The sequence below is a fragment of the Capra hircus genome, chromosome 19 (genome assembly GCF_001704415.2).
Source record: "Capra hircus breed San Clemente chromosome 19, ASM170441v1, whole genome shotgun sequence".
NCBI lineage: Eukaryota > Metazoa > Chordata > Mammalia > Artiodactyla > Bovidae > Capra > Capra hircus.
Window position 1 is genome coordinate 62076497 of NC_030826.1, and position 13633 is coordinate 62090129.

A 13633-nucleotide genomic window follows, 5' to 3' on the forward strand; every position below is an offset into this window, starting at 1 on the left:
TAAGTTCTTCACTCACCACACCATTTGGCTGCCGAACAGCTTTTTCCTGTGCTGGTCTTGAAAGAGGCTCGGTAGGGACTTAATTCAGGGGCATCTGAGGCTCTTCACTGTCACCATTCTGCCAGCTGGGCGAGGACAGAGGGAGGCTGTGTTTAAATCCAGCTGCAAATGAGGAATGATTTCAGAACCTGCATTATGTGGGGCAAAAGGAGGCAGACAAGAGCCCCAGGCCAGATTCTGGCTGCTGTTTTTGTAAGTAAAGCTTTACTGGCGCACAGGCACACAAGCTCACCTGTTCATTCACAGAGTTCTCATGCTCCCTATGCGTGCTAAGTCACTTCCGCCGTCTCTGACTCTTTGTGACCCCCGGGACTGTAGCCCGCCAGGCTCCTCTGTCCCTGGGATTCTCCAGGCAAGAACACTGGAATGGGCTGCCTCCTCCGGGGACCTTCCTGACGCCGGGATCGAACCCAGGTCTCTCACATCTCCAGCACTGCAGGTGGGATTCCTCACCACCGTCACCGCCTGAGAAGCGGCATCACACACAAGTGACACGAAACCAGCTGAGTTCTCATAGCGTTGCTCCGGGAGCAGGTGAATGTGTCGCCTAGAAGTAGGCCGCTGCTCGGGCCCTGGGTTCTGCACGGCCTAGCTCTTTCTGCCCCCCAGTCCCTGGTCGACGGAGCAGCACCAGACGCCGTCAGCCTTGCGTTTCAGGGCTGACCAGATGTGCAGAGCAGACACAGCACGTTTTTATCGCAGAAGCAGGATCGTCGCGTGGACGTCCGGTTACTCGTCTGCCCCAGACAGCGTCGGCCTGCCTGCCTTCGGACCCTCAGCACTAGGAAGAGCCTTCTGCCGTCGGGGTCCTCTCCCTCCGCGTGGCAGACATCTGTGATAAATGTTTGTTGTTCAGTTGCTCAGCCGTGTCCGAGTCTTTTAACCCCATGGACTGCAGCCCACCAGGCTCCCCTGCCCAGGCGAGAACACTGGAGTGGGCTGCCGTTTCCTCCTCCAGGGGATCTTCCTGACCCAGGGATCCAACCCACGTGTCTTGTGTCTCCTCTACTGGTAGGCGGATCCTTTGCCTCTAGCGCCACCTGGGGAGCTCACGTCTCCTGCATCAGCAGGCAGGTTCTTTTACTGGTCACGCCACCTGAGAAGCCCACGATCCCTATAGAAGGTTGTTTTGATCAGAGAAAAGGGCCACCTCACAGCCCAGCATGTGATGAGCATGGTCAGGCTTCACTTCATGCTTCCTTTAACCAAAATGCTAGCACAGACCTCACGCCAAGTGCGGCACTCGGGCTGGGTCTGCAGGGACAGGGGTGGAGGCTCGTCCTGCGAAGGCACAGCCGCCCCGCAGAGCCAGGCGTGAGCAGCCTGCCGAGTGGCGGGGCGTGGACGATTCCTTGAGCGCTTTCTCGGCCACTAAAGGAAACACGTCGGATCCCACATTCCCTGGAAGAGCACAGCACCGAAGTCCCGGTGGTCTGGTCGTGCCCAAAATCTCCCGAAAGCTTCTTCACCTCCTGCCATCTCCGTGGGAGCCGAGTTAACTTGAGGGGTGTTAACCAAGTGACCAGTGGGTAAAGCCCCTCTGGGGAACTCACAGGTCACGACCCAGGATCTGTCGGGTGCAGAGAGCACCGCGGGCTCCGTGGGAAACCAGATGCTCTCACAGGTCACCATTTTTCAGGAGTCCAGCTCTTTACCTGAAAAAGAAACCTCTGTTCTTCTGTGCCGTTTAACACAGCAGTGAGTCACCCCACAGCCTGCCGTGAAGGCGCTTTCCTCCCGGGAACACGCGCTCCCTCTTGCTGTGGGCGCAAGTTTCCTTTCTGCAAATCTTAGACTGGAAAATCTACACATAAGGAAAGAATCGGCACACAGTTAATCATGTTTGTTTCTTTTATGATGTTAGTGAAAGATACAAAGAGTTTCTCGTACGGGTGAGGGCAGCTTCTGCTTCGTCTGTGGACGTCGCCCTTGGGCTGAGGGCAGCCTTGAAGGCAGGAAGAGACGCCGCGCGGCCCCCCTTCCTTTCCTCCCCGCCTCCCTCCCGCCGCCCGCGCGGCAGCGGCACCCAGCCTAGTCAGAGTCCCCGGTCACTTTTGTCCCTGAGGAAATGGCTGACTGTTTTCACGTGTGTGTTACTGTTTAGAAAGCCAAGCTTGGCCCCGCTGGCAACAAAGTCATCAGTCCCTCCGAGGACAGGAGACAGCCTTCCAACAACCTGGACAGGGTGAAGCTCACCGACTTCAACTTCCTCATGGTGCTGGGCAAAGGCAGCTTTGGCAAGGTGAGCGGCCGCGTCCGAGCCGGGTGGGGCTTCCGTGGAGGACGTGGGGCCGGTCGGTCCAGGTCTCCCTGAGGACTCCGGGGCAGCCCTCTAGGTGTCCCGCCACGTTCTCAGGGGCTCCCGCTTCAGCGCCTTAAAAGCGACTTCTCCAAAAAGCCAGACAGGGCTCCCTGCGCCACCGTTTCAGGGTTCAGGATGGAGTCGGCGCCCCACAATGGTGGCTGAATAATTTTCACGGCTGAAAATTAAATGCTGGCTTGTAGTAAATGAACATAATAGCTGAGAGACGCCAGACCGGGCGTCCTCCCTGCCCACGCTGCGTCTGCCTTTCTGGGCCCAACTCTCATGGCGGAGCCAGGGGCTGGCTTCAACCCTCCTTCTTTCTTTGGGATTTGGGTCCCGACTTCCTGACTTGTGAGGAGCATGTAAAGGTCAGTTAGGCGTCTGCTCTGAGGGTGCTCCCGAGATGACAGTGCTCCTGAAGTACCTGCTGATGCAGAGGAGGATGTCAAGCATCATTTTCAGTGGCCGCAATGGCGCCCTCGTGTGGCTACGGCCCACACAGCATGTATGTCTTGGTGGCCTAGAAGCTTATCAGTCCAGTCCAGTCGCTCAGTCATGTCTGACTCTTTGAAACCCCGTGGACTGCAGCACGCCAGGCTTCCCTGTCCTTCACCATCTCCCAGGGCTTTCTCAAACTGTATGCTGGAGGAATTTAACGTGCAGCAGTCTATGGGGTTGCAAAGATTTGGACACGACCGACGACTAACACACACGCACACACACACACAGACACACCACACACACGCATGCACACACGCACGCACACACACACGCATGCGCACACACAGCCACACCACGCACGCACACACAGACACACACACCACACACACACGCGCACACACACACACTGCAGCGTTTGGGAACCGGCGCCTGGAGGCAGCTTCCTTTTTGTCAGCGAGCCTGTCGGGCCTGGCCTGGTGCTCCAGGGGTTGAGACTTCACCTTCCAGGGCAGGGGCTGCAGGTTCAATCCCTGCAGGAGGACGCCCAGTCTGGTGTCTCTCAGCTCTTATGATCATTTACTGGTCGGGGAACTAAGATCCCACATGCCTCTTTGCCAAAAAACCAAAAGCAGAAAATAGAAGCAACATTGTAACAGATTCAATAAAGACTTTAAAAATGAGCCACATCAAAAAAAAAATCTTTAAAAATAATTGACGGGTCTGTACACACAGTTCCGGCACCCCCCGTGCCGTGTGCCCGGATGTTCAGGTTGCCCTCCATCTGCCTGCAGGTGATGCTGGCCGACCGGAAGGGGACCGAGGAGCTGTACGCCATCAAGATCCTGAAGAAAGACGTGGTCATCCAGGACGACGACGTGGAATGCACCATGGTGGAGAAGCGGGTGCTGGCCCTGCTGGACAAGCCGCCGTTCCTGACGCAGCTGCACTCCTGCTTCCAGACGGTGGTGAGGGTCCCGGGACCCGCCCCCCGCCCCCGCCACAGGGTCCTCACGCCACACCCCCAGCCCTCCTCCCGGGAGAAGACATTAGCCCACGTCCTCCTCTCCCAAGCAGACTGGGTGCCCCTGGGGAATTCAGGGCATCCCCTACTCATAGACTTGGCATTAATTCCATTTGATTCTGTGAATGCTTCTATCAAAGGTTTTTCTAACGCACACCAGGCAATGTGTTAAGGCTTAGAGATACAAAACGGTAACTCACAGTCCTGGCTCATTAAATCCTGGTACAGCTACCGAATTGCCATCAGAGCGTCAGGAGACCCATGTCCTGGAAGAGGATATTCTTGGGTAATGCTCACTCAGGGGTGGCAGTCTGGCCTGTTTTGTGTGGATGGTCCCTGAGCTCTAAGAGAGGTTTTATAAAAAGAATATTATTTTGTAACACAAGAAAATTAGATGATTTCAAGATCCATAAGTGGTTTTCTCATGACATAGCCTGCCCCTTCACTAACCTGGCATCGGGGGCTTTTGACTACAAAGGCACAGCTGAGTAGTTGCAAGACACACACAAAGCCTGAAACATTTCCTGTCTGGCCCTTTGCAGAAAACGTTTGCAGAGCCCTGTCACACAAGTTAACTAAAGAGAGGACAAAATAATTTCCACTAATCAGCCAAGTCTGGGGCATGGTGCTGGCAGGTAACCTCCAAGAAATACAAACCCTTGGATGTTCATATTTATGTGTGTGTATACTGTACGCCACACCGTAGTGAGGCGTTCCCAAAGGCAAGCTCTCCACGCCTCAGCGGCTGTCCGCCTGAACATGTGGCCCGGTGACCCGCAGGGCCGCAGCGTGCGGCCCGGAGTGGATGGCGGGGCCGCAGAGCCAGTCCCGGCCACCAGGGGGCGGCCGGGCGCGGGCAGCCGAGTGATGGTCCGTCTCCCAGCAGCTCCCAGCAGCGTCCGGAAGAGAATCTAGCAATGCGCAAAGGAGAGGGACGAGCCCCAGCCGGGATCCTGTCACCCCGGTTCCACTGATTAAGCTCTGGAAAGCTGCAAAGCAGAGAAATGAAATTAAAGTTCATGACAGGAAGGCGAGGGGTTGAGGCTCCCAGCGCCCTTTCCTGGCTGGTGGCCCCAGCTCTGTCGTTTTTTCCTCCTGTGCACCGCTTCAGTGTCCAATAACCTCTGTGAAATGGTGGTGTTTCCTGGAAGAGAGAGAGGCCAGCGTCTCCTTGCGCTGCGCTGTTAGCTCCCTCCTAAAGCCCCTCCACCTCCCATCTGCCCGGTATAAGGTCCTCATAGAGGCGCAGGCTCTCGGAGTTCCGTGCTGTGTGCTGCGCACACAGAGAGTCAGAAACAGCATTTGGGCGAACGTGGATGCAGAACACCCGTCGGCCTCCGCACACGCAGCCCCACCCCACGGCAGACGACCCTGAGCTCTACGGGGTGCAAGCCCCCCGACCCACGAGGTCTGCTCTCAGACACTCTGGGCAAACGCATCACCGTCCATCACTGCACTGCCAGCCACTGGCTAAAGAACGGGCCCCTGTGGTCTCCACGCCAGCCCCACCTTGGAAATGAATTCTGTGTGTAGGAGAGAAGGGAGGAAGGTGTGAGGCCGTTTCCACCATTGGGAGCGTCTGTAACCAGGCGGGTGGACAGGGCAACTGAGAGCTGAGGTTTCAGGGCCATGTCCTGAGGTCCTCACACACAGGGCTTTTTACTAATTCTTTCTTGCGGGGAGAAAACTGCGACGGGCTCCGCCGGGCAGACGTGCGGCGCGGCCCGAGTTTCCCCAGCGAGAAAGCAGAGCGCGGGCTGGAGCGGGGCCGCCGGCCGCGGGGGAGCCCGCTCACCGCTCGCTCCTCGGCCCCCAGGACCGGCTCTACTTCGTCATGGAGTACGTCAACGGCGGGGACCTCATGTACCACATCCAGCAGGTCGGGAGGTTCAAGGAGCCGCAAGCAGTGTGAGTAGCTCCTGAGTGCTCTCAGCGCAGCCGGGCTCTGGAAGTGGGGCTCCGCCCAGCTTGGGGCGAAGCTCCGCTGCCTCCCCGGTCCGCCTGCGCGAGACGGAGGCTTTCGTTCCCCGCCCGTCCCTGGGAGCTGCAGGTGCGCAGCTGCCGTCGCCCCGACCCCTGAGTCACTCCCTCAGGAGCTGAGCAGCGGAAGGGGCTCTGGGTGCTGCGCCCAGCAGAGCGAGGGCCTGGCTAGGAGCGAGAGAGCCTGGGGGGCCTCGGGGGCCTGACAGCATTGGGGGGCTCCCGGCCAGAGGAGATGGGAGGGTTGGGGGGCTGGTGTAGCAGGTGCGGACAGCCTGCAGAAAGAGCGGAGCGGAGCAGCCTTGGAGCCCCAGGGGCATCAGTGTCCTGGAGAGGCCGAGGTGACACCCCCGTAGGCTTGGGACGGGCTGCCGTCCAGGAGGAGGTTTCAGTGGGGTGCGCGCACCTCGAGGCCGGGGAGGGCAGGAATCCGCGCCTCAGGGAGACGCGGGCTCCAGGGAAGACGGAGAATCTAGAGGCGGAGCCTTGACCACCTGGAGAATCAGCCTGTATTCCAGGGCCAGGAAGTCACGGGTAACTCAGAGAGGCAAAGCCCTTTCACCCCCAGTGGAGATTTGTTGTGCCAGGAACCCCAGTTACTCACCTGAGCAAACGTCCATCCGGCTCCAGCGTTGGTTCAGTCTAAACAGTAAACCCGAGCCGCTCTGGCCCACGTGGGGTGAGCCGGCCTGGGGAGACGCACCTGAGGCAGAGCAGGGCGTCCTTGCGGGCTCGCTCAAAACAAGGGCAGGGCTGCTGGTTTCTGCTTTTCTTTTTCCTTTCCGTTTTCAGAAAGCCGTCCCCTGATCCCGTCTCTTATGTTGTTAGTTACAAAGCATTAAAACAAGCCAATGGCAGAGCTGAGCCTAACCACTCAGGGCTGTCGGAGCCAAGGGCAGAACAGCCTCCCTCCATCCAGAAACCACGGGCGTCCCTCTTAGTACCTTCAATTGTACCTGTGTTGCTGGAACGTTTCATATTAAAAAAAAAAAAACCAGAAAAACAGGAGAAAGCCACAGGAAAGTCACCCGTGACCCCTGCTCTCCTCCCCACCTCCCGCCGGCACGCAGAGGCGGCCCCCTGTTGAGAGTGTGGCGCTTGTCATCAGGGGCCCTTCCTCCGCTCCTGTAGACACACTCGTGTAAACACATGTGCTTACTGAAGCCTCACGAGAGTGCTGTTTGCACAGGCAGAGTCTTGTGGCTTCTCAGGCTTCAGGAACTAAAGACAAGCAGATTTTAAAACCTCCTTCAGCGTTTCTTTGGAGTTTCAGACATTGATCCATTAGCAACTCTGAAGCGACGGCTGTGACTCCTTCCTATCCTGAATTATTTAAAGGGTGCACCCGGTATGAACTGTGGCCTGGGCCCCACTCCCCCAGCACCTGGGGTGAGGCTGTGGGGGTGAGTAAGCCATTCCCAGAGTTCAGCTCACACTGACCTTTGTCTTCCAGGGCAGACGTGTGTTTTCAAACGCTAACGTATTCTGTCCTTATGGGGAAAATGGGAATTTGCTTCCATCTACTGTAGCCTGACAGAACCACCTAGCAGACAGCCACTCTTAAAAGATTGTGCTCAAAATTTCTTTTAAGCGGTAAATTACCTGTCCACCTGCCCCAGACAAGAAGGGCTTGTTTTCAGACAGGTAATAAACCTGCTCCACTGATTTTATCAGCTGTGTCGTCCCTTGGGGAAGCTGGGGTCATAAAACCTCAGAAGGTTGGAGCTGCCTGTAGGGCAGTGCTAGCCTCTGGCGGTCAGGGTCCCCCCTTCCTGTGCCATTTGGATGCCTGATCTTGAGCGCAGAAAGTATCCAGGAGGCCGGAGGGAACAAGCCGGACGCCTGACAGACGTTTTCTGTTGCAGGTTCTATGCAGCAGAGATTTCCATCGGGCTGTTCTTCCTTCATAAAAGAGGAATCATTTATCGGTGTGTATCAAGGCCCTGTGCCTGCAGCACAGAGGAGGCTTTGCTGGCCCTCTGGACTCCATGGGCGTGTGATTCTGTTGGGGGGAGAGGGGGTGTCAACATGGAGAGGACAGTCCCCCCAACCCCGTCATGGAGACCTGCTGGGACCCACCATTCTCTGCAGCCTCCGGGCAAATGTGGACCAGCTTCTGGTTTCTGGATCTCAGAGACGGCATATTTCATTTCTGCTTCTGCAAGAAAATGAGCTTTTCTCCCCTGCCAGCTCCCTCCTCTGCCTTTCATGTGGCGTGAGGGCCGGGGACCGTGCAGGCTGAGTTTCTGCTAGTGATACTCAGCAGAGGAGCACGGGGGGGAGCTGGGGCGGGCGGGGAGAGGGGGCCCAACGGATCTGGTTCCTGCCGTTGCTGGGTACAGTGAAGGCAGGACGTCGGCCGGCAGGACACCACAGAATGGGGGGCCGAGTGCACCTGCAGTGGTTCTGAGCCTGTGGTTTGCACCCGGTGGGGAGCCTGAGCCCTCTGGGTGGGACACTAACCAGCCGGGGAGCGCAGGCCCTCGGAGCTGCTCAGCTGAGTCTCTGGTGATTCGCCTGCCGTCAAGGTGGGAATCACTGGCACCGTCACTCAGTCTGGTTTATTAAGTATCTGCTGTGCCCTAGGTGGGCTTCACAGGTGGCGCTAGTGGCAAGGAACCCGCCTGCCAACTCAGGAGGCGTGGAGACGCGGGTGTGATCCCTGCGTCGGGAAGATCCCCTGGAGGACGGCATGGCAGCCCACTCCAGTGTTCCTGCCTGGGGAAGCCCATGGACAGAGGAGCCTGGTGGGCTACAGTCCGTGGGGCCACACAGGCTTGGACAGGACTGAGGCGCTTTGGCATGCACACAAGTACCCTGGGCACTGCGCTGGGCTCTGGAGATGGAAGATCACTAAGTGGCAGGTTCCGCCCCAGCTCTCCAGCGAAGTGGTTGCGTGCGGAGGGACGCTGATGGTGCCTGCTTCCTTGCAGGGACCTGAAGTTAGACAACGTCATGCTGGACTCGGAAGGACACATCAAGATCGCGGACTTCGGGATGTGCAAGGAGCACATGATGGACGGCGTCACGACCAGGACCTTCTGTGGGACCCCCGACTACATCGCCCCGGAGGTAGGCCCCTCACTCGCCGTGAAACGCAGCCGCTCGTGGGGTGTGGATGGGATCCGGCATCACCCGTCAGTGTGTGAGGAGCAAAAACAGAAAAAGAGAGCATGAGAGCTCCATGCACACAGTAAGGACACATCTTGCTTCACGGCACTTTTGTTTGCTACACGTATGTGTGAGGTGGGTGTGTGGCAAAATGCATTTCTTCCAGTCACAGGCAAAGGAGCATAAGAGCCACTGCGGGGGGGCGGGGGGGCGGAAGGAGGGACCTTGCTTGGGAGAGGCTCCGGGTGGAAACACGGGCTCAGGGGTGGTTGCAACAATGGGATGTTAGCAAAACCAGAGAGATTGAACGTTTCGTTTTTTCGCTGAAGTGTAGTTGCTCTATAATGTCTTGTTGGTTTCAGGCGTTCAGCACGGTGATTCGCTATCATGAGGACGCGTCCGTGTTCTTTTCCGCTATAGGTCACCGTGAGGCACTGAATGTTGTCCCCTGTGCTCTGTAGCAGGTCCTTGTTGATCATCTGCTTTTAGCAGGTCCTTGTTGATCATCTGCTTTGTATACAATGGTGTGTAGCCGTTAATCCCGAGCTTCTAATTCGTCCCTGCCCCCCTTTCCCTTTTGGTGACCACCAGTTTGTTGTCTGTGTCAGAAAACCAGAGTGATCCGCTCATCAGACACCACGCTGTTTCATAGGTAGTACTTGGTTCTCCAAAGGTTACCCAGTGTCCAAGAACCCGCCTGCCTATGCAGGAGATGCAGGTTCCATCCCTGGGTCAGAAGATCCCCTGGAGAAGGGAATGGCAGCCTAGTCCAGTGTCCTTGCCTGGAGAATCCCACGGACAGAGGAGCCTGGCGGGCTGCGGCCCATGGGGTGGCAAAGAGTCAGACACAGCTGAGCGGCGAAACAACAGCAGCAGGTGCCCTCAGCAGCACGCGGTGTGGGTGCCGGAGCCTCCCAGGACGCGCATGCCCGAGGTCTGGCGGAGTGGCTGCAGGACTCGTGTGTTGACGGCAGGGGCCGTGCTGCTCTGGCTTTGTCGTAACACACGGAACAGTTTTCTTCTATATTAGGACGCTCCCCACATGCCAGTGACTGGGTGGGTAGCCCACTTTCTGCCCTGCGGACGGCACAGTCCCTTCCCCGCTGAGCTCCGGCATGGAGAAGCTGATGAATTCCAAGTTAAGGCCGATCTTCAGCTCTTTGTAGAGGTCTCATGTTAGCTGTTGGTGACGTTGTGGTATTTATTCAACATGCTGCCTCACGCATTTATCTTTGAGGCAGTAGTGAGAGCAAGACATGAGCTTGGAGATCCAACCAATGTGAGCACCAATCCAGACTTTATTATTTGTAGGCTGTGGGAGCTCAAGCAAGTTACCTGACCTCTCCGAGCCTGTTTCTGCAGTGGCAAGTCAGGGACAATACTGTGCTCCCTGCAGAGTTGCTCTGAGAACTAAAGGTGCCTGGTACAGTGATTGTTCCTGGAACCCTCTGTTACAGCCATTATTCCCAAATGGAAGCTAAATTTTATTCCTTTGTGAAGGGCTTTTTTTTTTTTCTTTTTGGCTTGTTATATTCCTAGTGTAGAAACATAAGCTTAGAATATTAACTTAAAAACTTAAATTCTGAATTACATGTCCAGTTATTCTCATGATCCTTAATCTGCCTAACCTCTTTACCTGCAAAGAACTCACACTTTAGTTTCTCCAGGTATATCGTGGGTTTAAATATTTTTCAAATATGAAGGATAAAGAGATGGTACAGAAAAAATACGCCCTCTGGATGCAGTATTTATTCTGGAGGCTTCTCCTGGCTGACATGGATTAAACAGGCTATTATTGTGAGCTGCGCCAGCTCCAAGTACCACCCACCAGATGCTGCTGCTAAAGCTTGATGGCAGAGAACGGCAGCAGTTTGAGGAATCAAGGTGGCTTTGAGCTTCATCTCCGTGAAGACCAGGTCTCTGCTGATCAAATAGATTCTCATGTTTGGTAATGCCTCAGCCATCTGATATCACCAGGGATGAGAGCATTCCACATAGATGAAATTGCCCAAATAATTGAAGCTTGTTGCCTTTTTTCCCAAGGTTCCTCATTGTATTAATTTTATATAGCTGCTATATCACTACCAGCTTAGTGGATTACAGCAATACAAATCTATTCTCTTATAGCTCTACAGGTCAGGAGTCAAAATTGGTCTCATCGGGTTACTGTGGAATTGCTGACAGGGTGACTCTCTCCTTTTCTGGCCTTTGGAGCTGGTCCTCCGCTCGTGGTTCTCTCCTCCGCCGTCTATGCTGACAGCATCGCATCTCGGAATCTCCCTCTGTCTCTTCCAGCCCCAGCCCTCCAGCCTCCCTCTCATCAGGACCGTTGGGGTTTCATGGGCTTCACCCAAATACTCCAGAGTCATCTTCCCATCTCAGAATCTATAACTTATCCACAGCTGCAAAGTTTCGTTTACTAAGTGGAAGTAGCGTGTTTACAGATTCTGGGGTAAGGATCTCTGCGGGAAGGGAGTGTGGTTCAGCCCACCGCCTCTCCCTCAGTGATGCCTCCTTCCTCCACCTGAGGGCGCTGCTAACGTATCGTGGTAACGCTGAGCTTTTGTAAGCTCGGACTCTTCGATGTGTATGTTTATTTAGTGCTGTGCAGCGTGACCACATGTCAGCTGACGTCTCCAGCACCCTGTCCAGGTACAGATCAGCCGGCCACCACAGCAGGTCCCCCGTGGTCCTTCCATAACCACGCCCACCCACTTCCTGCACCCCACCCACCCCTGACCCCCGGTAGCCACTCTTCTGCCTTCTGTTGCAAAATTTTGTCATTTCAAGAATGTTATAGGATGGAGTCTTACAGTCACCTTTTCAGACTGGCTTTTTCCTCTAAGCACTTTCTAGAAGCACAGTCATTATTTTGGAACACTGCTTGTACCACTTGGTCAAGTTACTTAAACACCCCAGGCTTTAGTCTCCACCTGTGAAGGGGCGTGATAATTTCCACCTCATGAGGTTGTCTGTAGCTGGAAAGTTGTTGCTCCTGGCATTGATTTTGTTCACTTAACTCACATTGGATTGTAAGCCTCCTGCTGTCTTCCTGCTCACTTACTTGGGACAGCCTAGACTAGGTTGACTTGGGAAAGACACTTTGAACTGAGCTTGATTGCCATTTAAGAGATCGCATCTGTATGGTGCTGGCCATGTCATGCTCAGAACTTGAGAACATGCTGTCAGAGGGAGGGATGCTAGGAACATCCCTCAGAGAGAGGGATGCTGGGAATATCCTTCTGAGAGAGGAATTCTGGGAGTATCCATCAGAGAGAGAGAAGCTAGTAACATCCATCGGAGAGAGGAATGCTGGGAACATCCATCAGAGAGGGGAATTCTGGGAATGTGACATCAGAGGAGGAATTCTGGGAACATGACATCAGAGAGAGGGATGCTGGGAACACCCATGAGAGGGGAATTCTGGGAATACTTTCAGTGGGAGGGATGCTCGTAACAAGGTGTCAGAGAGGGACTCTGGGAACATGATTTAAGAGAGATGGAGGCTGGGAACACCCACTAGAGAAAAGGATGCTGGGAACAAGCTGACAGGGATTTGTGGGAAACCAGCTCGGGGCCCCTTGCTACACCCAGGATCACGTGTCTGGCCCAGATTCCCTCAGGTCCCGTCAGCCATTCCTCTCCTTGTTCCCACTGTGCAGGGGATGAGGAAGGGGCGCCCGCCGTTTCTGCAGTGTCCCCTGTGTGCTGGGCCCTTCTCTCCTTTCTTCTCCTCGTGACAAACCCCACCAAAAAACAGAACCACAGGCCCGTATTTCAGACGAGGTGACCGAGGTGGTAAATGATGGTCTGAGGTGACATTACTACAAACTGCCGGAGTCCAGCTACTGCCCCTGGCTCCGGCCATCTCCACCACGGGAAGCCGCTCGAACCCGGGCAGTTTGTGCATCCAGAGAGCATCCTGCAGGCCTGCTGTGGGCCTTCCCCGGGAAGTGCTCCCCCTTTACGGTGGACGAGGTGACGCAGATGGGACCAGGTCTACACCCGGTTTCCACTCGACTCTCACTGACGAATAAGCCGCGCTCCGTGGCAGCTCTGTCAAGAAAGACTGCAGGTTGCTGTGCCTTTTGCTAGCATTTTCTTTCTGTGTGTCCAGCAATTGGAATATTTCGCTCAAGGAATCATTGCAGGGTATAGAAAAGACCATCTAGGTTCAAAGTCTGTGAATTGCTCAGAGGTGAAAATAATCCTGTCCTCTGTGTAAACCTTCCTGTCAGGCACAGGCCAAGTGATTATCTTAGGTGGCACTTTCCTTAACAGGCAAAGCATAGGCTTGAATATTTGTGACTGTTTGTTCAGAACCCTTGAAATGGTTTTTGTAACATCTCCTTAAGCAGTGAAGATGAGCAAAGGCAGAAAATGTCACTGACACACATTTGCAGCCGAGGTGGACACCCACGGAAGCGGCCCAAATCAGAAACTAGCTCCTGAAGCTGATGTTATAACCAGCCCACCCTCAGACAGTCCGCGACGACATGACCCCACAACAATTCACTCCGAGAGAGCAGAGTTATCTTGCAGCATTTGAGGAACCAGACTCCCTTTAGAAAACAGGTGGGGGGGGCCCTACCTTCTCCTCGATCCTTACAGGCGTGGGCGCGGGGCTGCCGCAGCCTGTGGATCAGCCACAGGTTTATATCTGGTCGGCAGGTTAGAAGCCAGCCGTGGGGCACCCTCCAGCAGTGCACGGTGCG

At 55.3% G+C, this 13633-nt stretch overlaps 1 protein-coding gene across 1 annotated transcript in view; it reads left to right on the top strand.

Moving 5' to 3' along the window:
• PRKCA (protein kinase C alpha) overlaps positions 1–8879 on the top strand; it is a gene marked incomplete at its 3' end in the record, with an annotated part of 279930 nt that extends 271051 nt beyond the window's left edge. Inside the window, 5 exon segments of the mRNA XM_018063971.1 lie at positions 2165–2302; positions 3598–3771; positions 5644–5735; positions 7673–7735; positions 8741–8879. Of these exon segments, the coding sequence (XP_017919460.1) occupies positions 2165–2302; positions 3598–3771; positions 5644–5735; positions 7673–7735; positions 8741–8879 (606 nt within the window).